A 27,949-nucleotide genomic window follows, 5' to 3' on the forward strand; every position below is an offset into this window, starting at 1 on the left:
GACCTACTTATAGTTACTCTCTTACATTTCTCCTGAATTGATGAAGCTTCAAGGCCAGACATTACTCACTCCACAAGAGCATGGTCACTCTACCCACAACATGTACCATAAAGTAACCGTGTTGGTCAGTGGGTCAGAGGTATGCATCCCGTTGGTGCGCCCTCATCGATTGTTTCATTTACTTTCCCACAATTCCACGTAAAGCGTGGCGGCAGTCGGCCATTTTCTTTTTATCCGTGCCAGTACCGTGGTACCGACTAGTGAGGCTTTTAACGGTAAGTTGAAGCGATTAAGTGACCTCCTCTCTTTGTAAAGAGCACGTGCTTTGATCCACATATGATTTAAGATATAAATGGTCTTCTTTAAGACCTCCAGACGGTGTTTTCCTGCCAAGAACTGACATATTTATTCACACAAATTTATTCGAAGAACACGTGATACAAATACTGAGTGTTCCGCGGTTAAAAAAATTCGCCGACCTAGCCGAGAACAAAGAAATGGAATCGCAGTTTTGTACATAAAAAGCATTCCAATTGACATTACTGACAGAGCATTATATTACCAGCTTTAGATTCAGTCTTATCTGCTCTCATGATTTCACTATGTAGATCTCTGATTATATTTATACCATTTGCTCGTCACATGTGATTGATTGATTAATTTACTATGCATGATGGAACCTGTGAAGGGCTTCACTCTGTGGATTGGTTGTCTCAGAATCGCATCGTTTGCGTGTCCGTTCACTTTGGGTATAAATTTTAAGTTGTTATATTTTAAACTAAAATAGACAGAAAGGCAGGTTGCACTGTGAATAAACTTTGGTTGTAGATGCGTGGGTTCATTTTGAAGAAATGCTTCGATGACATTATGGTTCATTTCAGAAATGTCATCAGATTGTGTGGAGGTTATGTGTTTTCCCTAGGTGTGACTCTGAGTGGAGCTCAGGTGTTCAAACTTTTACTTTGCAGGAAAAAAAACTAACTTCTCACATTCACAAAAGTAATCGTGATAATTTGAAAATATAGTGAATGTGATTATTTTAGGGGCTATTTCCCATTTTTGTGGAATTTAAATCGTTCAATACTTGAATAGAGAGGACCGAGAATAAAGTAAAAACCGGATTTTTTCTAATTGTGGCATTTTTGATTGGCTGCTGTTCTGTTTTTCTCTTATCAATCTCGGTATCTCTAAGTCTAACTTTTGTCTGATTAATGATGATTTCTGTGAATCTAATTCTGACTGCAGTGGACAGCACACTCACCAGGTAGTCCAGAATTCTGCAAATGTCATAGAATCTTGCCAATTGCATCTTCCCCATGTTCAAGTTAGTAAAAACTTGGTATAAGTTAAATGGTTGATGAACCACAAACTCTTCCAAGGAACTTTTATACCTCTCGCAAATACACAATGTTAACCCTTTCCTGCCAGACAGTAATAACTGTATCACTTCCCCATCAGCCAAGTCAGTAAAAAGCGGTATTGAGCAAAACATGACGTATTTTCACCCGCTTGGCTTGGTATGTTATAGCATCTTGTGTTAAAAAAAATCAACTTTACAGTATTATGTTTTCAACAGCCTTCAAATGTACAGTATTATGTTAAAATACACCATATGGAATATTTTGTGTTTCATTAATTTTAACCATCTTGACCTGGTGGTGAAATATGGACTTGGCAGGAAAAGGGTTAATGACACATATTTTTGTGATGTTTGTCCACAGGGTATTTCTTATAGTAAAAGTATACAATGGGTGACTCGGCAGTAAAGGATGAACCTACAAAATTGTACATAGCAGGGCTGAGTCAAGATACTGACGAGTTGGCTTTGGAGCTTGAAATGAGTAAATATGGCAATGTTTCTGAAGGTAAGAGCATTTATTTTAAAGCACATTTCAAAAAATATGAAACTTTGAAGATCATGACAACAAAGTTGAGAGTGTAATTTTTGTATATCAAAAAAGACATCCTTATTCAGAATAGCAATTGAAAAATGGAAGATAATTTGACAAGAAAGTTCGTTGAAGATTTAACCCACTGTTGACAAAATGCAGTCAGCTAATTGCAGCCAGGATTGCGGTCTTGGGACAACCATGGCTACCGAAAGATGGAAACTGATGGGAGAGGGTAGTCTCGAGCCTTTTGAAAGAAAACAAAAGAAAAAGTTGATGATTATATCTATGGACTGTGAAAGGAATGAAAAGGGAAAGAAAATTTAATCTCTGTGCATGACATGTGATCATCTAACACTTTTTTGAAAACATTATATTTGTTCCAGACTTTTCCATACTTCCATGTTCAGGCCCAAAAAAAGAAAAAGAAATGTTTCTGGTCAGCGCGCGCGTCACTTGAACAACAGCGCGTCACCCTTTTTTTTCTGTTTGTGGCCGGCGGCCGTGGCTGACACCAAACCAAAATGGCTGAAGAGAAAGAGAAAATTCTTTTGGGGGCATGATCAGTGACTGCATGAACAGTACATATGTGACTATATTGATAAAACTATAAAACTGACCCTCCTCCCTCCCTTGAGGGAAAAAAAAAAAATAAATAAAATAAAATAAAATGCGCGTCGCCGCACCATTTTTTAAAGAAAGACCTGACCAGAAACATTTTTTTTTTTTTGGCCTTATGTATTGTCAGTGATTTGCAATGACAGTAAACCTTTGAAATAACATAAGGTTCTACAGCCATAAAAGAGTTCTTTTTAGGTTGGCAAGAATTTTTTGACATATTCAAAGAAATTTCTAGAAAGATTTGGCAAGGATCTTGGTGTATGGAAATGACAAATCATTTTCCTCCAATAAATAATCAAAATTCTTGAATTCACTACAGGTGCTGAGAAATTTTCTGTACTACTAAAACAAAGCAAAGCAATTACTCGCACCAGTGAGCATCAATGCTGCATGTATCCAAAATGTCAAATGGGTCAACTTTAGAAGTTAATGCAGCTCACCATTCGTGATATCTGGAACATCTTGAAATTTGTTTAAACTTGCTGAAAGTTTACTTAAAATGGAGTAGCAGTGTAGTACAAGCTTTAAGTCACTGACAATTTTGGGTTTGAGGCATTTGTAGCTGGCCAAAATAAGCGAGTCATGTAAACTTTCAGCATTTTCAAGTAAATTTTTAAAGTGTTCAAGCTGTCTGAACCTGGAGCTGTGAAAATTGAGATTTTCAAAAACTAAGATGGTGAACAATTTGCTTATCCCAAGAGCTTTAAAATGAGCCACCACAAGAGGTAGATCAAAAAAGAATTGAAACAAATTTTAGGGTCCAAATATCTGTCTCCAAGGTGCATTCTATCTTAACCCCTTTCCCTGCCAGACACAATCACTTCCCCATCAGCCAACTCAGTGAAAAGTGGTATTGAACCAAAACCGTAGGTATTTCCACCCATTTGGCTTGATCTGTTCCAACAGCTTTAGTCCATAAAAATCATGTTTACTCTATCTTTGATTTCAGGTGCTTCAGATGTTCAATTTTTTGTTAAATGCACCAAATGGGACACATTGTGTGCTTCACTAGGTTTAATGAACTTGGTGAGAATCATGGTGAAATATGAACTTGGCAAGAAAAGGGTTAAATGTATAGATGTGTCAAATAATGAACTGGAAAGAAATGACCAATCACAGACAACCTTGTGAGTTGTTGGCAGCTCCAACTTCTGCCTCTCCTATAGCGTGAAAATTTGCCTATAGCTTTCCCTTTTAAAATTCACTAAACAACCATAAGGTCCATTTATATTGAAGAATGGTCATTCAGAGACGGTGAATAGCTTTTATATTGATGTTTGTTTTTGAAACATCAAAATTAAACTATTTACAGTAATTGTGTTACTTTGAAAATGAATATCTGACATTTTTTGAGATGTTATGCGCAGAAAATACAGCTTCAACAAAATATTCAAATATACCTATTTGCCAAGCTAAGCCAGATAATATTCTTCAAGAAATACTTTATGTTTCAGCACTTGGTTTTTTGGTGTCTGGAATGACAGGTTTGGTGTTTTCACTAACAGAGATATTTCAATGTTTCCTTCCTCTCTAGTACTGTTAATCAAAGACAAAGTCACAGGAAGATCGAGAGGCTTCGGGTTCGTTACGTATGAAAATGCTCATGATGCTGATTTAGCTGTGGGTGGAATGAATGGGAAGGTATTTACTCTACAACTTTTTAGACTGATATAGGATGTTGTGTTACAGATTGTCAAATCTCCCAGTCTGAGGTGTTTGTGATATCCACACTTGTGTTTATTGAGAGTACAGGATCCACCAATGCTACCTATCTTGCAGACTAGGAAATTTTTTAGTGCTGTACTTGTGTGTAATACCCAATGTTGATATTTGCAACTGAATTTCAATCCACATTAGAATTTGACTGTAATGGCCCTGTCACACCTTGACGATTTATGGTATGAAAAGTTTTGTGAATACGCTTAGCTTATGTCGAATATGTTATGGGTAAGTTTTGTATAAGTTAAGAACGCGCTGAAGCACGCTGGTATACATCGAAGTACAGTGAGGTCATCGAAAGCTTTTGTGCATGCATAAAACTTTTCAACGTATGATAGCATATGGCTCGTAGGTAGGTTATGCGCTCGTTGACACACATTTACACACCTTACTTGAAAGTTACTCATAAGTCGAAATGTATAAAGATAATTGTCTAGCGTACCCAAAACATATTTTTAACCCACGATTACGTTTTGAATATGCTATATGGGCTCGAAATATTACCTGTCTGCCTGTCCCGGACAAGTGAAATTTGGCCTGGGACAAGTAGTTTTGAAAAGTACTTGTCCAAGTGGACAGGTAGGTTTTTTCAGCCTGCAACCAGTATTTCAACCTATTGACTACAGCAAATATTCATAAGTTTAAATTTATATAATAGCGTTTCCGTTACAATTTCAAAACTTGCGTACGATTTTACGCAACTTGGTTCTTATTTGCGTAAAATGTATCAACAACTCGTACGGTGCTGGTGGAATCGGTATCTGAAGTGAGTTGGGCAGTCTTTTCTGTCGAACTAGGGGGTTTCCTTTAATGCGCATGCTCTATTAACAAAAAACAATAACGTGGGGGGCTTCAGGTATAGTAGCTGAACGCTTGCAATGATAATGCCGTGATGCATGTCTCGTATATGATCGTTGAGCAGCCTAATGACTTCATGTTCAAGTTTAAAAGAAAATACTTTCTGACAATGAAATTAGTGTTTTCAAAGGGCCAACAAAAAGCAGATACTGATCAAAGTCCAGCGGGACCTCTCAAGATGCAACCCTACAGAGTGTAAATCGTCACCCGTAAACACTTTCCAAATAACATGTGACCTAATGACCATGATTAACTGTATTGTGTTACCAACAACGTAGACTCGATGGATTCTTGAATTTTTTGCATCTGTGTCATTGTCTATACAGAACTGATTGACACAATGCTTTATGATGATGAAGTACAAGGTTTCATAAAGAGTTGCCGTCCGCTAAAGTCTAAAATGTTGCAATATCATGATAAATGTCACTTGCAAGCAGGTGCATATGTTCTATTTTTGTCCTGCATTGAACCACGTTGAGGCAATGTAGTGTGAGCCAAGTACGTCCGTGTCATGGGGCGGCATTTCTCAAGGCGTATTAATTAGTTTACGCAGTCATGATTTTTTTTGCGTATTTCAGACTATTTTGCGTAAAATACGCAGGATTTTGCGTTAACGGAAACGCTGTTACAGTATATACCTTTTACAATTTTGAAAATCATTATTTGGATATTTACCTGTCAGAAAAAAGTAAAAGAAAATTCGAAAATATGCAATCACTGTTTACAGGAGGCAGCCATATGATTTATCTAAGGTCATGTCTCAAATCTCTTAGATTGGGAGATTCTCAGAGCTATCTTGACACAGCTGTTACGCCAGTTTGCATATGATACAGGCATGAGTTTGTTGAATTGAATTGATACTAGTATGGTTTCTTAGAATAAATTATGCCATTTTGGACAGGTACTTTTCTCACTGGGACAGGTACTTTTTATTTTGACTTGTCCAGTGGACAGGTGGTTGAAAAAAAGTATTTCGAGCCCTGGCTATGTATACGCCCAAAATTGAAATATACATCGTTAGTTCAGCAAGCCAACGTTTTAGAGAAACTTTGATGCGTCGGTATATGCTGACTAAATCGTCAAGGTGTGACAGGGCCCTAAACAATGACAATGTTTATTATACACAATTTTATGAGATATTTTCAAAATTTTGTTCTGTCTGTTAAAATTGTTTCTTGTTATTCCGTAAAAACCATGCCAAATTGCCTGCCTGTAAATGTGTGTAACATTCGATGTCATTGTTAACAACTGAATTTTAGTCGTCACTAGAATTTGATTGTAAACAAGGACATTATTTTACAAAATGCCTTTGTGTTGGCAAAATTAAAACTTTTGTATTCCAATGTACTTGGTGAGAAGAAGATGTGTTTGTTTTACTGAACAAAAATCCCTCAAAATATTATAGAGAGTTACAGCTGTTGTCCCTTCACAACCTACAGTGTTATGTAATGTTTGAAGGATTCATTTATATGTAACTTGTATTAAAGTGTTGTGTATTTTTTGTGCCAAGTTTGTGCTCCATTCACTCAAGAATGTTATCTCAACTCATGAAAATATTGCATATTGCATTTATCAGTATAGTGGCTCCAATACTGGTAGTACAGGTAGTTGAGAAATATGTTGTTAATGTATGCAAATACATTGATTTGTTGTCAATAATGAGAAATCAAATGTGAGCTATATACTACCAAGCAATTTTTTATTGAATGTGAGTGACAACTCAAGTCCAGTGGAGAATTCTACCCGGAACCAGCACAAGTAATTTCATCCTCAGTGAACAAGATAGTCATACGGTCTGTTTCTCTTTCATCAACTAGGAATTTCAGGGCAAAGTCGTTAAAGTGGACCATGCGAACAAGCCGTCATTTGAACAACCGGGGTACTCGCCCAATCAAAAAGGTCGTGGCGGGAGAGGGGGAGGTCGTGGTGGTGACAGAGGTGGACGCGGAGGTGGCAGGTATAAATATTTGGTCATTCATTTTAATCTCAATTTTCAAAGCTTTACACAATGGTATAGTTGTGGTATTCCAGCAAAGCTTCAGGAAATATTTGGCTATTCAAGTTATCAGTGCTTCAGTGTAAATGTAGTGGAAACAATGCGAATCTGCAAAGGAAGCAAAGAATTGATAAAATGTGGAATGAAATTGGAAATCTGTTTGAAAAATAGCTGTACAAGGTTTTAATGTTGAGGTTTACTTCATCATGAGATTTTATCTCATTACAGCAAGCTTGAGTTAAAGAAGTCGTATCTAACAAATTTTTTTCTGAATTTGATACCATCAAAAACGCCTAGATTTTTCTGAAAGTGCAAAAATGTACAATTTCACAATTTCAAAGACAACTTTATCTCTCTTATTTGGAATGGAAATCGCTGTGTTCTGGTGATGCTTTGTGCCTTTGTAATAGATATTACTTATGTTTACTAAAAACATTGACGTTCATTTTAATCCCCTCGCTCCCAAGAAGTTGCACATCACAATTGCTAGATTCTATTTAGTTGAGTAAACCCAATACTCTAATGAACTTTCTGGTTCAAAATATTTTCACCACTTCATTTGATTCATTTTCAATTCCAATAACTTGTTATTATGTTTGAAATATTTGAAATACACTTGACATATTGTGCTGTTTAAAATGTAAAGTTGTTCAGTTTTTGAGGCATCTCTTACAGAAAACTTTTTTTTTTTACAAAGATCACATTTACTGTAAGGTGACTAAACAGTTTGACTCTCCATGTGTCATTTAGGGGATTTGGAATGAGGGGTCGTGGAGGCTTCAGTGACAGAGGTGGTCGTGGTGGATATCAGGGACGCGGAGGTTATTCTGACCGCAGTTCAAGGGGTGGCCAAGGCGGTGGATATCTAAGAGGTAAGCACTCTTATCAATTACAGGTTACACTGGGACAGGTTGACATGCTACGTTTGTGCATGCAGTATCATTGATTTATCTGAAACATAAATGCAAAACCCATCACATATATTAATCATATGCTTTAAAAAATAAAAACAGGAAACAAAATGAAAGCACAACTGTGGACAGTATTTGTATGTGTGAATTTCCCCCATTATTATAGAAATCTGTCTTTTAGTCTTGAGTATCACAGTCAAGTGTCCTGCCTGTATATAAAAATATCAAATGGGGACCTTGAAATCATCGAATCAAAACAACTATTTATTCTAGATGAGTAGATTGAATACCAAGATAAAATAGTCTTTATTTTCCTGACTTGTTTTACAAATATACTAACAGTGTTTCCTGTCATTCTGTTAAGTGCCCTCCTGAACATTGCCAGCATTTTAAAAGAACTTCTACATATGGTTTATTTAAGTAAAATAGTCCAACTGATTGTTTCTGTATTTCTCAATCTCTTTACCGCCTTCATATTGTTGAACTTATCCTTTTTCAAACTCATTCTTCTGTCACATTGCAGCATTTGTACGTCTTCTGTATCCTCAATATTGTGGCTATGCCAGGTTTTTCTATGTAAAACTACTCATTCAGCAACGCATTCATCCATCTTGCTAGATTTTCATTTTATCTATATTCTGTGTATTCTATCAAATACATACATTTCAAATGTATGTTCCTTCTGTCTTGTCTTTTGTTGTGAGTGTGTCATCTGGGCATATGGAGCAAGTGAATGAACTAAACACACTGTATAACCATCCTCCTTTCATTTATAATGCTGACATAGAGCTCAGATCGTTGCAGCTTGACCTACAGATTTCATATTTCACAACTCTTTTGCCCTAACTGAAACTTGAGATCATGTGGAAAGGAAGAGTAGTCATCTGATTGACTTTCAAACAGTTTTGTTCAAGATGGAGAGACTGTAAAAAAAACAAACTGATAAAACGGGGAGTCCCCTCGAGTTGTTTTATCGGATGTGGTTTGTGATCAGCAAAAAGTAGGGAGAAGTGTGTAGCTTCAAAAATTGACCACGGTGTGGTGTGCTGTCAGTGTTATGTCCGACTGTAAGAGTAGCCCTTAGTACGAAATTATAACAGATATCTCAGTGTCCCTTCTCACAAGATTTCACAGTCTTCAAAGCCCACTGAAGAATGATACTCAATTTTTCTGAAAGAAACTTTGCTGTTCTGAGATTTGGAAACACAAGTCCATGATTTGAGATCTGCTCATACAGCAATATTTCTGATTCTACATTGTCGATAACATAATATCAGGAGCCCTCACAAAATGAATCTGAGCCCTGGTAATGTATACTGGTGTACTGTTACAAAAATATTGTCTTGTGGTTTACTGTGTGTTCCTGCTCTGTCTTCTTCAATTAAGTCTAGGATACATATATTGTCTGACGTATTCCAAAAGGAAACTGCCAAACTCTCTCTGCAAATAAAAATTTGTAGGTATTTGTGAAATTTTTGAGCTGGTTAGCAGTGTCTTTCAATGTTGCAGCTCATTAGTTGGCTAATATCATTGACAGTATTGAATTAAAATTCAAAATAGCCAATCAGCTACAACTCTCTTGGCTCTTGCTGCACATCTACCGTAATCACTCCAATAAATTTGAACGAAAAAAAGTAAGTTTGATTCCTGAAATACAAATAAAATAGCGTCTTTGACAGACCTAATGCAATAAATTGTAAGCCTAAAGAACCCTCATCAGGGAAAGGCTAAACCACAAGGGTCAAACACAAATTTGGAAGTGACCAACAGCAAACTAAAGGTGTTATGATCAATGGTCCACATCAACATTGCAGGATAGTGTTCCTGGCAGTGAAAACTCTTAGCCGGGACTAAACATGAGGTTTCAAGTTGTGCCACAGCAATGAACTTCCAGTGCCAAATGATTTACAGACAAGCTATATGGTAGTTCATTTAAAACGCCATCTACAAAAGTAGGAACTGTGGTATAGTAGCCTAAATTTTGTGCCCACGAATGTCCTAGACCTGATGTGACAGTGGTTGTTGGCTTTCAGGTGATGGGGGTCTATCAAGAGGCAGAGGAGGACCCAGGCAAGGTAAATACCAAGTAGTCCACTTTGTGCAGGCATGCACTGAACGTTACAGAACGGACTGATTTCCCACATGATCTCCAGGATAGAGGACAAAGTCCCGTGATTCCATTGTCAATTCATCATAAAAGGAGTAGATTTTGCAACCAGAAAAATTGATGTTACTCATATGTAAAATTTGTTCAAAGGATATCTGTGATAGACTACTGGCCAAGTAGGCTCATCCACAACCATGGCATTGTCACGCTTACCACATGAAATTCTCAATGTTCATTTGCTGGATTCGCTGCTTCTCTGCTTGCAATAAGTTTTCTTGCCATCTCAGCATCTTCCTTTAAGTGTTGGGAGCAGGTATAAAACTCTATAAAGAGCTTTCTGTATGTAATGATTATATAAAAAGGTAATCAATTGTCACTCAACTTCAGGCACTCTCAGTGCGCTTTATGTATTTATAGATTCATACTACTTTTGTTGAAACTATTGAGTTGACAACATGTTGTATTTATACAAAAATAATGGAAATGGGGTCAAGGAAATCTTGGATTTTTCTGGCCTCATCTGTTGTCATTCATTGTATTGTATTTCCTCCATTTACATATTTTCAGCAAAGGCATAATCTTTAATGCCTCACTGTTTTGTTTTACAGATCATGGTCCACCTATGAAAAGACTAAGACCTGATCCAGGTAAGAATGCAGAATGGTTGGACGATTTAACACTGTAATTCATTCCGCCTGTTCATGTGTCCGTCTGTGCGTCCAGAGCCATTTCTCTGACTTGTGTGAACCACATTATTTCAAACCTCATGCAGGGATAATACACAATGGTGTACATTTGCACGCCAATTTGTTTCATTATGGCTCCTGGATGGCCATTATGTTCGTTTTTTACATCCGGAGCTATTATGCAGACAATGCTTTTACAGATTGCATTCCAAGTTGATCTAGGGTTAGTGCACCATGACATCCATATGCATGGCAGTGTGATCCAGTATGGCTGCAGGGCAGCCATTTTGTTGCAACTTTTTCATGTCTAGAACCATTACTAAAAACTGATTTCACTCGGACTGGGTACCAATGACATTGTACTATGCAGTAGCAATGTATGATAAAAGTTACATGAGAAATTTCTATGAGTTTTATCGTAATTTCAAGCTTTTTTCACTTGTTTCACACAAAGCTTTTTATCATTGATTGTCATGCTGAGTGTGCGTATCTTAGTAGGGATTTATGATTGACTTGAGCAAAGAGTACCAGTTTTCAATGTCAGACTTTGCGACATGTTGCCCAGTGATGAGGTATTCATTTCTGATGTTTTCGGTGAATGTTAACACAGAGCCAATCCACTGAGGGCATCTAAATTCAAAACCTACACATCTCATTAGTATGTAAAGTTGTCTGCCATTGGTGATTTACACTGAGTGAGTTTGTTAATCTCAAAGGCAAGGCCAGACTGTGCTGTGCATGTTTCAAATGCATACATGTCAATAACAAAAGAGCAACAGTTATTAACTTTAGAGCATTATGTATGCGTATTTATGTATTGTCTTAGCTTTTATAAACAATCAGAAATGATTCTCAGATCCCAAATTGTAACCAATGGTGCATTGTCTGCGATACACCAATAAAAAACAAGAACTTACAATCCACACAAGGATCAACAGTACCAATAAACTTGTGATCCAACTGGGACTATGTCATCCATGATGACTAGTTACAACTGCTTCAAGTTTTCAAGACATTGATTGAAGTGGCAGTGGTATCAATTGTCCATACATCACCCATCATCATTTTTCTGGCCAAGCAGCTTGGATTAACTCTTGTAAACCTGTACTGCTAATCATAATTTTTCAATACTATAGAGTAAACATAAGGGTTGGAAAAGCTAAAATTGTTCCAGAAGTGAAAGAATTTAAGAAAAAGCAGCATATTTTTCAGACATTTGTGACAAAGAAAGCAGGATTAGATATTCAGGCTCACATAAAGATGCTCAAGAGGTGACACGTCTTTTCTGCATCTAGATCTTGCAGGTGATGGGTACAGGGGAGATTGGGGACGCTCTCGAGAAGAACGGAGAGGACCTTCTGCTCCAGTTCCATTAATGTCTGCAGACCCAGGTAAAATTCCACATTGCATTTGGATTTGATTTCTGATTTTTCCTTTTTTTTCCTGGTGTCAACTCATAATATGCAAATTCATGATGCCAGTTGTTTTAGGATATGATCCAATATGGTCATCTGGGAGTCATTTTGTTATTTAACAATCCAGAATCTTGGTTTGTCACTCATACTCTATCTCTGCATGCAATACATACACTTAGGCCAAAAAAAAAATTGATTTGTTTCTGGTCAGCGCGCGTATCACTTCAAAGTGTGCGCGTCAACTCTTTTTTTCCTGTTTTTCATTTGCCCCTATGGAAGAAAGGGGAAAATGTATCAAATTCCAGCCAAAATAAAAAAAAAAATGAAAAAAAAATCGCGTCACCGCATCATTTTTGCCACATGTCAATGACCAGAAACAAACCTATTATTTTTTTTGCCTTATCCATTGCATTTTCATATCAATTAATTATGACTAATTTTCAGTTTGGACAGTGTCATTGATAATGACTCTTCTCAGTGTTTTGTTGTCAACAGATTCTGTTCTATGTCTTTTGGGAAAAAAATTCCGAAATGCTTAATATTTTGTTGATGGTTTTTAGGTAGGGGATATGGAAGTGATCGTGGCTATGGTGAATCAAGGTACAGTGATTATGGCTCCCGTGATCCTCCACCATCCAGGGATTATGCGTCTGCCAGGGACTTACCACCGGCAAGGGATTATCCACCTAGGGATTATCCTCCACCGAGCAGAGAGCCACCAAGTAGCAGAGATTATCCTCCAAGGGACAGGTACTGACTATGAACTCCTACAGTCGTTTATGAGATCAGAAATATTCATTTTACATACACATTTTAGCTCTGAGTTGAACTTCAAACTCACAGCAGCAGTCTATGATAAAAGTAACATGAGAAATTTCTCTGAGTGTCTCTATTATAATATCGGGATTGTTTCACTTCAGGAAAGCTTTTTTGTCATTGATCGTCATGCTAAGATTGATTATCTTAGTAGGCATTTATGATCAGTTTTCGATGTCAAACTTATGTGATATGTTGCCCAGTGATGAGGTATATATTTCTGATGTTTGTTGTGAATGTTAACACAGAGCCAATCCACTGAGGGCATCAAAATTGAAACGTACACATCTCATTAGTATGCAAAGTTGTCTGCCATTGGTGTTTTTGCTGAGTGAGAGTTCTCTACATTGAATTTCAAAGTAACCCAAGTTGTGATTTCCTGCAAAAAAAAACCTAGTAAAAGCAGTGATAAGTAGACGAGTAGAGTTTGAAACACTTCATTTCTGGTTTAAATAAACTCTGACTGCGATTTTATCAGTATGTAAAGTGTTCAAGTATCTTTTATATGCTTGTTCACAGTCATGACTATGCGCAAAGAGACTCTTATGCTTCAGCACGTGATTATCCTCCTGAGCGAGATTCGTACGCTGCACCTCGTGACTATGCTTCTCGTGACTACCCTCCAAGCAGCAGATCTGAATACCAATCTCATGACTATCCATCAGCCAGTTCAAGGGACTACGGTGGCTCATCAAGCCGCGACTATCCCCCGGTCAGTGCCTCCAGGGATTACCCCTCCAGTGAGAGGCGCCGTGGTTACGAAGACTCCTATGGTGCCAGAGAATACAATCCTCCTCCTCCAAGTCGGGATTACGGCCATTCTAGCAGTCAGTCTAATGGTAGGGATAGCGGTTACTCCAGAGAGTACGAGTCCTATGGTAAGTTATCTATCTCTGTGCCGTGTAGTCATTAGATGTACACACTGGACGGTGTAGGAGTAGATGGTAGCAGTGCAGACACTACACTAGGCCATTTAAATAAAATTCTTTGTTTGCCATCCTTGGATTTTTGAAAAACAGAGAAAAAACACTAGTGTGTTAACATAAGCTCATTTTTTATTTAGTTTCTTTTGGAAAAATAATATTTTTATTTTTAATAGTGTTAACATTGTGTTTGTTTTCTTAATTTTCTCTGAAAACCTACCAGCACGCGGACGGCAAACAAAAAATTTATTTACAGCGCCCTATAGTGAAATATGGTGAAATATTATTGGTAGTATGCTGTGTACTCAGTACCACCACTAATATTGAGGGTTGAATAAGTGTTTATACTGTGACTTGAATACAGGAATAGACAATCCCACTGATCCTCACTATAGCCCCGAATCATTCTTCGAAAAGGATTCCGTATCATTTCTATCAGTGCATTCCTGTTTCCCAAGGAAATCAATATTATTTACAATGCATACTCAAATTATGATTCTGTATTCCAGTCGCAGTTTTTAATGCTTTTTCCACTGTTTTAGATTATGTGCACTAACATGTAGGCTCTAGAACATTCCAAGATAGGTATTCGGGTGAGCTATTAGAAATGTCATTTTTTTCACAGAGCTGGGCAGCAAGGTGATGTGTCCCCCTGAGCTTTGTTTGAGACAACTTCACAAGGGTTTCTATTGACTTTTGTGTTCTCAGGTGCCCCGAGTGGTCGGGATTACGACGACCGATATGCAAGCACGGGGTCTAGGGATTACGGGGATTATGGTGGTAATGTTACACTTCTCTTATCTTGTGTCTGCTGTCTGCTCACGTTTTCTCTTAACCCTTTCACTTCCAGACTGTGGTGTCACTCCCTACTGTTTTTAACTATGTTTGTTCGGTCCAATTACTGGGATATAGGATGAAAAGGTTAATGGATAAGTTTTCAAAGGGAAGGAATTTGTTCAGTTTATGCATTTTTGAGTCTGTTAAAGATCCATCAGTCAAAAAGATCAAGTATTCCTGTGCCATTTTCAGTTTTCATACTGGTAGGATTGTACACATTTATGAGACAAATATTAGCCACATAACAGGAAAGATGTCAATATTTCTAATTTGTGTATCAGTTGTAGTCTTTGTCGACAAGTAATGAAAAATATGCCCACCGAAAATTAATCAAAGAAGACTAGTGCATGACAGTGATAGATAAAATATTTCAAGTGAGATTCTAGTAGCAAATCCAATTTTCATAGTTATACATCCTTAGATTCTACGTGTTTATTTGCACTTCACTAGAATTTCCAGCAGAAGTGGTTGATCAGTCAGATTATTCAAAATTCATTATATACAAGCTAATTATACAAAACAGTTAGAAATGGTAGCCTGAAATAAATAGCTCAGTGTTCCTATAACATCAGCCCTAAGATCAGCATAAAATGCACTCCTCAGCGATCTGTTAGCATCCTTACCCTTTCACCATTGTGGTTTTGCCCAATCGTGTTGTTTGTGATGGTGAAGTTAGACCTCTACACACAGTAATGGGGTGAAAGGGTTAAAATACATCAATGCTTGCAATCAGTCACTTTTGAAGTATATTCAGGCACAAAGATATCATGCAAACTCTGATAGTGTGTGTGTTCATATGCAGCTGTGTTTACTAACAATATTTTCTCACAGCCAGCGCTTCGTGTCAGTGAAGGGCTCCCTCACTCAGTGAGAAGATGCAGATCCTGTATGCTTTGTCATCAAACAGGGTTCTCACAAAATGTTGTCATCTGTGCTCAAATGTTCATGATGCGATGTGCTCAAATGTCAATGAATGGTTTGGAATCAAAGGAAGAAGAATGAAACAACAAAAACAAAAAAAAAACAAAGAATGGCACAACAGACTAGTAACTGACCATACAAATCCTGAAAAAATACAGAAAAAGAAAAAAATAGTTGATGATTATAAGATACATATTGGAATGCCTCTCGTACTGAAAAATATTAAAGCTAAAGCAGTTTTTTGTCACTATAACAAAAGTCAAAACTTCATGTAAATAAGTGATCTTCAATGTTGTAAATGAAAACATGGAATTTTCTTAAAATATTCATGAGAAATAATGAACCCAAAAGCGTGTCGTGTTCCAGAGATAAAATAAAAACTGTATACCAACCTTGAAAATACATCCATGAACCGAAAATAAAGGAAACTTCATAAGTGATGCAGAGTGTATAAGAAACAAATGGAAAATGCTGAGAAACAGAGAGACAACCTCAATCTAGAAATACCAGCAAATATCTGTTCTATATTTAAATGCCTGGTATTGTCAATGTGCAACGGAAACCGACTGTCCAACGAATGCAAGTGAAATCCTCAATTTGAATAACACATTATCTAGTAACAAATGTATTCCTTGACAGGAGCCAGGCAACAGCAAGTGAAGATAGTTTTTAATTCATTTTTTCCCTCCACAGGAATGTTGTTGTTCCACTAAGGGACATTATTTTAAAATATTTCTTGAGACTTAGAATGGGAATCATAAATCTGCACGAATCAAACAAAAACGTGTACGATAAATACACTCAAAATTTGCACTCAAAAATTGCATTCTCAAACTATTAGCCCCTGTTGCCACAGAAAAAAGGCGTATGAAACTAAAGTTCTGTTGTATAAATCAAAGAGTTATTTTTTTGAAAATCGCACAAGTCCTCAAATATTACATTTTGAAAACTCAGGGGGAGTTCCTTTTCATTCAACATATTTTTATCACCCTAGGTGGCTTGTTGGCCGACAGTGACGACCAGCAGGGAAGACAATAAGCAAAACCCAAACAAAATGAAAATTGCTGTGCTCTTGGGAAAGTGTGACTCAAAAGCACAGATAAATTTCACTAGAAGTAGCAGCACTGAATGCATGTAAATATTCTGAATGTCTTTCGTTTCAACACCCCAAATATCAAATACTACTTTCAGGTGCGTCCCGTTCAGCTCCGCCGTCACACCCCCAAGCAAGTTCCTATTCAACAGAAGGAGGGCGGGGTCGCTATGATGCATATGCCTCTCGTGACCCTTACACTGACGAAAGAGGCCCAGTCGATAAGGCAGGTTACGGGGCCCGTGATCCATATGCGGCTGAGATTCGTAGTCTCAGGCCTCCAGAGCGTAGTGCAGGTCCCTTGCCAGCAAGAGGATATGATCATCATTATTAAAAAATGATGATTGTTCAAGTGAAGCAGCGTCAAACCCTACAATAGTTACTTGCTCCAGTCTGATGTCATTTTATCAAACAGAGATATAGCAAATGTATCATCAAGAAAACATAAAATCCTTCGTCACAAGAAAATACTGAAAAGGATGTTGCTGTTCCCTGCAAAGTAAAGGACTCGTATCTTCTACTTAAAGAAACTTATAATGCGATTAAAACTGCCACAAAATCTCGAAAAGATTTGTTTTCAGGTTCCAAGAAGATGGTGACCAAGTAGAGCCAACAAATGTCTGTTTAGACTCGGAAAAAACTCAAGCTGTCAGAATTTCAGAAAAAAATCTCAAAATGAACTGCAAAATAATTGAGAACAGTAAAGAAATCAAGTTGTGTTAAATCCTGTAATGGGGTTCTAAGTACCTCTCAAAAACTAATTTTGGCAAGCCTTTCAAAATTTGCATATTTTAAGCAACAAAAAATTGTGCTGTCTCTGTCATACAATAACATAAAAAAACCCAAATAAATGAAACACTCTATTTCTTATATACAATGCAAGAAAAAGTAACGTTGCAGAAAACCACTGCCTTTCTGCGGAATGATAAAGAGCAGTTCGCTGTCGTTCTGTTTGATGAATTCACCATTTGACTGAAGAAGGAAAACTTTACCAAACACACTTCTGCTTCTCAATGAAACCAAAATATTATTTCGTGTACTACCGTGAAAATGCGACTTTGTCTTGTCCTCTGTGTATTGAAATGTTCAGAGGGAAAAATAGAAATTTTAGCCTTTTTAAAAACATTTCTTTGACGTACAGATATTGATAGTCAGAATTGTATTTGATTATGTGGATGCTAAATGATTTTCCCTGATGTATTCTTTTTATATTGTCTTTTTTACTAGTTGTCCCTTTTTGAAACTTATTACTACATGTTATTAAAGAACTGACATTTTCTCTGTTAGTGTAGATTACGCTGTCAATAAAATAAAAAAAAAGATTCATGCATGAGTTATGGAAAGTGATTAAAAACTCACAAAAAATGTGCGCTACTTTGTCTGCGGACACGGAAGGATTTGTAACAGAGCTTGGCATTTAAGTGCAGGTAGGATATCTGCGGTTGAAACTCGCACCAAGATGTGATCTACCTGTAAAGGAAGAGCAGGCGCTCTGGAGTTAGCTTTCCGGAGGAATGTGTTCCTGTAGATCAGCCGTTTATAAACACGGAATCTTTATCAAATATTCTCATGGATATCAAGAAAGATAGCAAAATTCCGCTGTGGATTTTGAAGCACCTTTATCTATAGGAATAGCTTCCATGTCATCGATACACCAGTGAAGCAAATTCATGGAAAAATAAAAACCAGATATTCCTGGCAATTAACTAGAAACCATTGCCTCCCTGAGCAAAATCATATGTGCCAAAAAATTTTGTGAACAGTATACGTATTGCACATAGGTTAGATACCTTGCCCTTAGACTCATCGAGCTATAAATCTACAACTATCTGTCTACCAGTCTGACTAGTAATTGTGAAATTTCTCATGCATGACCAAATCTACATGCTCCAGGCAGTTATCACCTTCTCTGCATACATACATGGTCAATGCTGTGATCTCAATGTGAAATCTTCGTTGCAAATCCTAGTTATCCAATGATAAATAAAATGTTCACTTCTTTCACTCGAAATCTATGATTTGCCCACCACACCGCTTCAGAAAGAGGAAAAAAGTTTCAAAAAACCGTGAACTTGCACTGGACATTCTCAAAACCTGAACAGTGTCGTGCATCTGGTGGGAAAAGTTTTGCTCTCATGCAAATGCTATTTTTCTAGAAGTGCACATATATTCTTAAATTTCACTGCAGGGAAAAATGTGAAAAATAACGTTACTTTCAACAATTGCAATGATGCACTGACTTTTATGTCCTTTGGAGTCTTTTTAAGAGACTGTCTCATCACAACTATTTCCTCCAGTGTTGGAGAGTCATTCAACCCTCCGAACAATCTCAGGAGAATAGAATAGGACGTCAAAACGATGACAGAAAACCAGTGTGCATTGCTGATCACACATGTTCAAAATGTTGTCAGATCAGCATAAAGAGAATTCATTTTAATTAAATCAATTTCTAAAACTAGAAATACGAATATCATCAAAAGTACCTGTGATTTGATTTATAGCATATTATGACATGATCTGTGTTTGCAAAAGTAAAAATTACGATAAAAGCAAAAGTACCTTTGATTTGATTTATAGCATATTATGACTTGATCTGTGTTTGCTTCAACTCAAAGTACAAACTTTTCTGCCTTTGTGAAACCTACAGAGTATGCTACGAGTACTTTGAGAAGTTTCATTTTCCAAAAGGCAATGGATAATGTAGGCTATTCCGCTGGTGTGAGGTTTTGTAAAAAAAAATAAAGTTTGTGCTACAGTGGAAAATGCAACTTAAGGAAAGGTGGCCTTTTGTAGTTTCTTGACGCAAGGCCGAAATAAGTATAAGTTTGCCGGTTGGAAGAACAAGAAGAACAACAAATGATAATTGAACATTCTCATATGTGACTTTTATCATATGCCCATGTAGCCTCATCGTAGTGATGTTTACCGTAAAATATCAGCCGTGATACTTCATGGTAAACATTAAGATATATTATTATTATTATTATTATTATTATTATTATTAAAAATTCTTGAAAAACGCACTACACATACGTCACAGTGCGCTGTACAGAACAGACAAAAGAATAAGGTATTTTACAAAATACAAGTGACAGGGATAAAACGCACCACACGAGCAGTCCTGCGGTGAAGAAATGTACCGCAAAGCATGAACAAATCACTGATAATACAGATTAAAAAGATAGGTTTTCAAACCGCGTTTAAAAGACTCAACATTTTTTGCAGTACGAATCTCTACAGGCAACATATTCCACGACGATGGCGCACACACTGAAAAGGCTCTCTGGCCGTATGCTTTACTGAATTTTCCACGAGGTGGAATCAGACGTAACTTGTCTGCAGAACGGAGATCTCTGGTAGGAACATATTGCTCTATCAGATATGCACGATAAACGTCATTGGTCTCGGAGTGTTCACTACATTTGCAATTTGATGGTATACAATGTAAACAAACAAAATGGCTGCCACTCTCTGCCTGCATAGCGATGTTGCTGACGAAAAAATTTGAAGGGCTTTGAGGGACACGGATATTTCAGGCTGCTAAATACGGAAATACTTGCTGAGTCTTGTAATGTTTTCCCATGTTTTTTCTGTTAAAGTGCATGATGCCTGTTGACATGGCAACTCCGTGTAAACAAACAAAATGGTGGCCCCTCTCGGTGCTTTACGACGATCGAGCGCGATGGAAATCAGGAGTGATTCAAAGCACCTTTTGATCGATATCAATTGTAATAGCGTATTAAACGTTAAAAAGTTCCCCCTGTGTTCATTGAGATATGGAGGACTTGCAGCAATTTTGCCCGTGATGTTGATTTCTTCGGTTAGTTTATGAATGGAGCCTGTTCACACAAATATTTTGATATTTATGTGCAAAGTGTAATAAAGTAAAGCATCAAAATTTAAGGTTTTTTTGTACTATTAGCAAAATTCTATGCATGGGTACATGATAAATTGTTATCACCTATCCCTTGCGTCGTATCAGCATTCATGTCATTTGTGCTGCGTCAGACACGAGAGAAAGTCTGGTGTCTGACGCAACACAGATAACACGAATACGACATGGGAACAGGGGATAATTGGGTAGTAACCTCTAATTATTATTTGAGTAAAGATTTAAATTTCCATATGAACATTCTTTCTTCAGATCTGAGACAGATAAACTGGAGCACGGTCCATGGTGTAAATCTCGAGCAGTAAACAACACAACTTTGTTCTGTTGAAAGTTTTATCATCAATTCCCTGTGAGGTGAAGTATCCCTTTTTCCAGCTGCAGGGTATTCAAATTCAATCGTCACACCCCCTCCCAACAGCCAACAGAAAATAAATAGTACAAAAACGACTACGTAAACAACTTGCATACCTTGCAACAGTCTCTTGTTGAGAAAAATCATGTATAAAATTCACCCTTTGTCAGAAGTAGTTTCAATGTCTTTGATTTTGGTGCTGTCACCATCTGCAAGCAAATCGTGTTCAGGGTGTTCCAATTCAAAATGCATGTTGACTGGTGCATCTTCACTGACTTTATCGGTGGCAGTTAATTTCTTTAGAAATGTCAATAAAAGTTGTTTCAAATCACAAATCCATGTTTTTATCAAACCACCATTTTCAACTCGTATGTCAACAACAACACTGTTTGAGCAGCTAGAAGTGGGTTTGATGTCAATGCCATCTTTAAGTAAGCAAAACTTGTTCTACAATTTAGTTTTGCCATGGACAGTCTTGCTTCTACTGTCTGTGATTTTGCTTTTGGGTAGAATAAGGTGGAGTGTCTTTGGCAGAATACTCGCCAAATATGTATTCTTAAGGTGCATCGTAAATAAAAACTCAATCGAGCCCCCAAAAAAGCTTGATCTGACGATGAGAAACTAATAAAAACAACCACTCTGAGGTAGACAAACTGGTGTACTGCAGCAGCCTGGCTTATCCTGGAGAGGTTACGGCATTATAATTCTTGCTCAACCCCCCTGACACTTCAGATCTTTACTGACGCCCTTGATGGGCAGAATAAATAGGGAGCTATTTACGCTGCACTTCCTGACGCTTCAAATCTTCATCAACACCATTGATTGACAGAAGCAGCAATATCTACTGTCCATAAAATGCCACATTGAAGCTGCTGCCTCAATAGACTCCACACCTAGACAGGATTGTCCTCAATCGTTTTGGGCAAGTTTTTAGTTTTCCAATTCCATCTGTAATAGAAGCTGCACCAAATCATGGAGTGGTCCGCGTGAAACAGTGAGGTCAAATGTGCCGGTACATCGACACAAACTGATTATTTTCAAACTTTATTCTCAAATGAACAACAAACATTGGAACAATTAAATGAATTTTAACATCTTTTCTGTCTTTTCAATCATTGAACTGAACAAACAAAACTGCAGAATACACAGGTCTGCATGTATGTAAGTTGGCCAACAATCCATAGCTGAGAATGCCCCATTTTCTGTTTGATTTCCACAAACATGCTAGAGTTTCTTGCATACCATGATTTCAAGCAAGTTTTAACAGCTGCGTATTGTCAGAATGGCCGAAAATCAACATGAGTAATGAGCATTTTTCGTAGAATGCTTCTGATCATGGTTTACCCCCGTGTCAAGGTAAAAATTTTTTGCATCTGTCTCGACATGTCTTGAGCAAGGATGCATAACAGAGAGATGAGCTGTAAGCTTGGAAACAATGCATTGACGACTTTTTGATGAGTGCTTTATTTTGGAAGGAGATGACAACAAGGAGGCGGACACAGTTGAAGAAGTAACACCAAATTCATCAAAATAACTTGGCGCTTGTAGGGTTTCCAAAGAATAGAGTGGCGTTTGAAAAGTGTACAAGGTCGACAAAATCAAAGCATTGGGTTCAGCAATAAACTGTCTTCTAATGAGAAAAACAGTTTTTTGTATACCAAACAATAGATCGGAACAATAGAATGATCAACAGAGTAGAAAAGAAGAGAGAGTACAGGCATCAACATTAACTCCATAGATGATAGACTGGTTCAACTAGACCCCATGTACAAACAAGATCATTGTAAAAATTGATGATATTGGATTTTGTTCAAAAACTACAAATGAGTTCAAATTTAACTCTTTAAGTATATGTCTTGTTAAACATTGTGATTCAACCTACATCAAAGAAATTTCATCATTTATTATTGATCATATTTTATCAGTGTTCTTGATCAAAGGTCATTTGCATAACAATGGCCAACTGGGTGGCACCATGAGACTCACCTAACCATATCAAGATCAGGAAATGTATGCAACAGAAGCAATATAATGGTTTTTCACACTTGTCCCAAGGGGATAGTAAACACATTTCCCAATAGAAGCCATGGCTTCAATTAGAAATTTTATAATATAGTCTGGTTCCCTGACCCATTTCCCCGGTAGAGGGCGTGGGGAAATATAGGGTCAGGTACCGGGTAGCCATCTTGAACAGAATTTTGTTCAAGATGGCGGAGGTTAGTCACCTGACAGAACATGCTACAACAAATATGGCTGCTACCATGAAAACGCCGGTCAAAATTCGACTGGATCAGAATTATGTTTGCAAAAACATTGGCACACAAGACGGGAAACATAAACTGAAAGGATTAATCCAGAAGTACGGGGAAATAGAGGTGATTGAAGGCTGGCTGTGATATCGCAGCAGTACTTGTTGCGTGTATCGAACGCGCTAGGGTCATTGAGGTCATCGCCGACTGTGGCGTGACCCCAATGACCCGAGCACGTTCGATACACTCCACAAGTACTGCTGCGATATCACAGCTAATTGAAAGCAAACTTTGTTGGAACTGTGAACGACGATTGATTTCGATGGATAGAATGGTGTCCGAATTTCGTGAAAAATGCCAGGCATCATGTCGACGTTCTAAAAGTATTAAGAGGTGTGCTAAGTCACAGTGGCTAAATCATGGAGGTAGAAGTCTTTCTTTCTACCTCCACGGCTTTATGGTACAAACAAGAAGTTGGTGTCAAGTGAGCCTGAAAGTGCGAAACCCAAGAAAGATGAGAAAAAGTTACAGGTTTACTTTCATCCAATCACAGCTTGTTTTATTTTAACCCAATAGCGTCCATGTTTACATAGCCGGTACCTGACCCTATATTTCCCAACGCCCTCTACCGGGAAAATGGGTCAGGGAACCAGACTATTTTATAATATCATGACGTTGCACTTGATAATAGTTGCTTAATATTTGTCTGATAATTAACTTGATCATTTTTGCATCAATGGCTGGTAAACAGACAAGATATCGACTCCAGATTCAGATTTTTTGCAGATTTTTAGCAGATTTCAGTTTTCTTCATGACACAATCCAAGATGGCCGCCAGGTGGTCATTTTGTTCCAAATTTTAAATATCTTAAGCCATTACCATAACTTGTCTTGACTACTTTCTTTCAAATTTGCAATTTGGACAATACATACACCATGATATACGTATGCATTTCTTCGCAATGCAATCTAATATGGCTGCCAACTGGCCATTTTTTTCTGACTTTTTCATACCCACTTTCATAATATGTAGCCACACCTATTACTCAACTATTCCACAAATTTAGCTAAACTAATTCCATTCATATTATTAACGGTGTGCATGTCATGTGCATGCACATCAACACATGATTAATACTTTCTCAGCCATTTTCTGCTTTGACCAATGTCACTTCATCATAATTTTTTCAATGGCTGCCAAATTCATCACCAAGCAGGGACTATGTCATTTACAGTGACTTGTATTTTCAGATCTTACAGAAGTTTCTTAGATACAACAGAAAATATTTTGTTTTTTACCCCTTTTTTAGCTCCGCTATCAGGGACATGGAGCTTATCAAATAGGTGGTTGTCTGTCATTGTCCGTCGTCTGTCAACTTTTCACATTCCAAGCTTCTTCTCTGAAACAGTTCGTCTGATTTGTTTGAAATTTGGTATGCAGGTTGCTAGGGGATGACCTTAGGTTTGTTCAAATCATGGTAGAATTTGCATTTTTGGGGCTATTTTTAGTCAAAAAATCTTATCTGAAACCTCATGTCCAATTGGCTTGAAATTAAAAATGCTTGTTGCTAGGGGTTCCCTTAGATTTATTCAAATTGCAGTGAAATTTGCATATTTGTATAATTTCTGGGCAATTTTTCCTGTTTTGCTTTGAAACATGGTATTGACTATTGAGGTTCCTTAGATTTTTGATATTCCTTTCACAGGATCACCAAAATGATATTGTTGTGCAGTATGCCATGTCCATGACTTCAGCTTTAATCAACAATATTACTTCAATTCAAATAGCATTTTCATTGCTATAAAAAAGGCCGAACTGTTTGCTGTTTCTATACAGACATATGTTAATTCTGCAGATATCAAATGGGATTTTCGAGCCACAAAGTATTCAGACTGCTTTATATGTCTTTTTAACATGATTAGTCAATCATAGCAGAATTCCCACCGATGCAATTTACTTTCCTTTCTGTTCAGTATCATGCATAAAATGAATGAGTGGAAAACTGTAAGTAGCTGCAAGTGGAACCAAAATGTGAAGTGAATGTAATTGAATATTCCCAGTGTCATTCCTGAAAACTGATTAAAATACCGCAAAAGTCACTGGTGGCAGTATTTACAGTTGGTGAAGCTGTCTACAAAAAGTGTTTGAAAAATTTTTTAAATATGCAAATGGCCCTCACTACAAATGCAAATTGACATTCTAAATCTACTTTTGTCTAAAATTGTCAAAGTGAACTGCTGTTAAAAATGCCAGTTAAAAATTACCGAACCACTCTCAGTGTGCAACCTCTTTCATAGAGCATACGTTCCTGGACTAAAAATACACAATGGCCTCTAGTAAGCCAACAACTATATTCAGCCATATTCAAGCAGAATGTGTGTTCTAAAGATCAATGAAATCTAGCTCAAAATACTTATTGCCATCATTTCTGTTTACTGCCAAAGAATATTAGTAAAAATATGCAAGCCTTGACCAGAGTCTTGGCACGTCTGGCAGTTTCCTCAATGTATATCAAACTTTATTAAAATATTGCCAGTCCTTCTGTAATGTCCCAGAAACACCAACATATTTTAGTTACGCATATCCGCATATAACTCGACGACAGGCAACTTAAAGTGAATGAAACCAACTCTATTATGATATTTTATCGTGAAACTTGTTGTAAATAATGCAAAACTGGCTGAGTAACTTTTTCCCTTTAAATGTGGTGAAGACCGACCAGCCTATTAAAGTTTTTTCATCGCAATAAAGTCCACATAGAGATAGAGTTGTCATTTGGTGTAGGCCGGCTGTCTGTCAGCGTTATATCAAAACAAATTAAAATGATTGAATATTTAAAATAAAGCAAAGGACCTTCACCATGCCATGCTATGTGTGTGTACCAACATCAACAAGGGCTAAATGCATGCAGGAACCAGGTATTTACACACCTGTCGCTTTACACAGTGTTGTATGTTCATGTAAACACGTGATTTACATTTGATTGCTCAAACCCAATTGTAGAAGGACATTTACTTCTGCCTTGATTATGAGAAACTTGATGTGCAGTTTTGATATAGCTATCCCAGAATGATCAACTTGTCCTTAAGCTTATATCATAGGACATTTTAAAAATGTTCTCATCTTGGCCTGAACGGGTCAATTGCTGTGGTAAAAACAGAAAATATGTAGCTGCGCTTTCATTAAGGTATTTAAGAAGAACACAAAAAAAGCTCAATAAAAAATGTTAAAGAATATCGACATTCATGCATTCTATTCACAAAAGGTAAGTTTCTAGTGCGAAAGAAGATGGCTTATCATGTGTTGCGTTTACAAGGACTTCCAATTTTGATGCAGAGGGAATAAATGAAAATCTATTCCATGCAATTTGATTTGTTCAAATCATAGTGAAATTAAGTTGAGAAACCGGGTCGTGCTTTTGCATATGTTAATGAGATTTTACTTTCAATTGCAAGAGTACCCTCTAAACCGCTGGTGTAATTTTACAGCGTCCAAAAATCACCCATTTCTAATTAAAAAGACTTGGGCAACAAAACTGCATCTCTTACCTTTACAGCCGAAAACGACTTTTCAACTGAATTTTTGGAGGCATATCTGCCTTAGACTAGGTTCAGATTTAGTCTGTGCACTAGGACCATAAAAGTGCTGAAACAAACTTTGCGTCTTATCCGTTAGCAAGCATAAAATCGTTTCAAGTGTACATTTTATATTAGATTTTTACCTTATAATTTGATTATATATCATTACGATTTGGCTCAAGCCTCGAAAGGTGGAGATTATATCCATTGAAGTTGACTAGATTTCGAGGTAGTTTCGAAATTTCGAGTGTTTCATGGTGCTCAGAAGCGTGCACGTAGCCACATCGAAAACCGGAAGTGAGTTGACCTGAGTCAGTCACCTGATCTAAAACACTGTGTCGTTTGCATTTGCTGGGCAGTACAACTTCCATATTCGGCATGTAGTATCTGTAACCTTTCAAAATCACGTGACTGAAATATCGTTCTTGCTAAAGACCTCCATGACCCCTAACCTTTGCGTGGAAGACCAGCCTGTGTATCGTGTGCATTGAATGACTTGTGGCGAGATTGGTTATAAATTTAAAAAAAAACAACTGAAGCTAAAACTCCGATTTTTCCGTGTATCGAATAAATTGTATCCTGACTAAAGTGAATTTCAGTTTTCTTTTTCGCTTTTCAATGTCTATAAACCACTTCATAAAATATGTTTACGTCAGTGGCGAGGTGTGTGGTTTGCCATGTTGACAACACGCGCGCATTTGAAAATGAGGCTCCAGTTCTAATCAAATATGCAAATTCACTACTCAGTTCTCGAGTGAAATTGGGCTTTTTTGTAAACTTTTAGTCCAATTATCTAATGTTGATCAAAACATCCAATCTAAAATGGCCGTCCTATATTTTTTCAGTCTTAAAAAAGGAGTGGGACCTCGATTTTAACATAATGGGAGCACCGAACCCATTGGCACTACTTCTGTTTGATAAGCCATCATGGAGGTTCCTGTTACGTTCGCGCCATTTTCAGAAACTCCTCGCAGCAATATTTTGGGGCAGCGGCGTAATTCCAAGTGGTTGCATACGTTATTCAAACTTCATCGTAATGTACATAAAACAAACGATAATGTTCCATCTAATTCGCGCCTGGTTAA

The 27,949-nt window shown here is 37.3% G+C and overlaps 1 protein-coding gene across 4 annotated transcripts; it reads left to right on the top strand.

The window, feature by feature from the left end:
* Window positions 1–164: 164 nt before the first annotated feature.
* On the top strand, window positions 165–18,078 carry LOC139119346 (RNA-binding motif protein, X chromosome-like). 4 transcript variants are annotated; one of them, XM_070683118.1, is made up of 12 exons: window positions 165–275; window positions 1,722–1,865; window positions 4,045–4,151; window positions 6,905–7,044; window positions 7,834–7,955; window positions 10,028–10,069; window positions 10,710–10,748; window positions 12,083–12,178; window positions 12,763–12,952; window positions 13,538–13,896; window positions 14,650–14,721; window positions 16,891–18,078. In XM_070683118.1, the coding sequence occupies exons 2-12, from the start codon at window positions 1,748–1,750 to the stop codon at window positions 17,124–17,126; spliced, it is 1,521 nt and encodes a 506-aa protein (XP_070539219.1). In that variant the 5' UTR covers window positions 165–275; window positions 1,722–1,747; the 3' UTR covers window positions 17,127–18,078. The 4 variants fall into 4 exon arrangements, with proteins under 4 accessions (XP_070539219.1, XP_070539221.1, XP_070539220.1 ...); XM_070683120.1 differs by lacking the exon at window positions 14,650–14,721; XM_070683119.1 differs by lacking the exon at window positions 10,028–10,069.
* Window positions 18,079–27,949: the final 9,871 nt, after the last annotated feature.

The sequence above is a fragment of the Ptychodera flava genome, chromosome 19 (assembly GCF_041260155.1).
Source record: "Ptychodera flava strain L36383 chromosome 19, AS_Pfla_20210202, whole genome shotgun sequence".
In the NCBI taxonomy this organism is placed as follows: Eukaryota; Metazoa; Hemichordata; class Enteropneusta; family Ptychoderidae; genus Ptychodera; species Ptychodera flava.

Excerpts from the sequence above, each read along its gene's own strand:
- LOC139119346 (XM_070683118.1), top strand. The coding sequence starts at position 1,748 with ATGGGTGACTCGGCAGTAAAGGATGAACCTACAAAATTGTACATAGCA. Across the intron at positions 7,956-10,027 it reads AGGCGGTGGATATCTAAGAG|GTGATGGGGGTCTATCAAGA; the intron begins GTAAGCACTCTT and ends GTTGGCTTTCAG. Across the intron at positions 13,897-14,649 it reads CAGAGAGTACGAGTCCTATG|GTGCCCCGAGTGGTCGGGAT; the intron begins GTAAGTTATCTA and ends TTGTGTTCTCAG.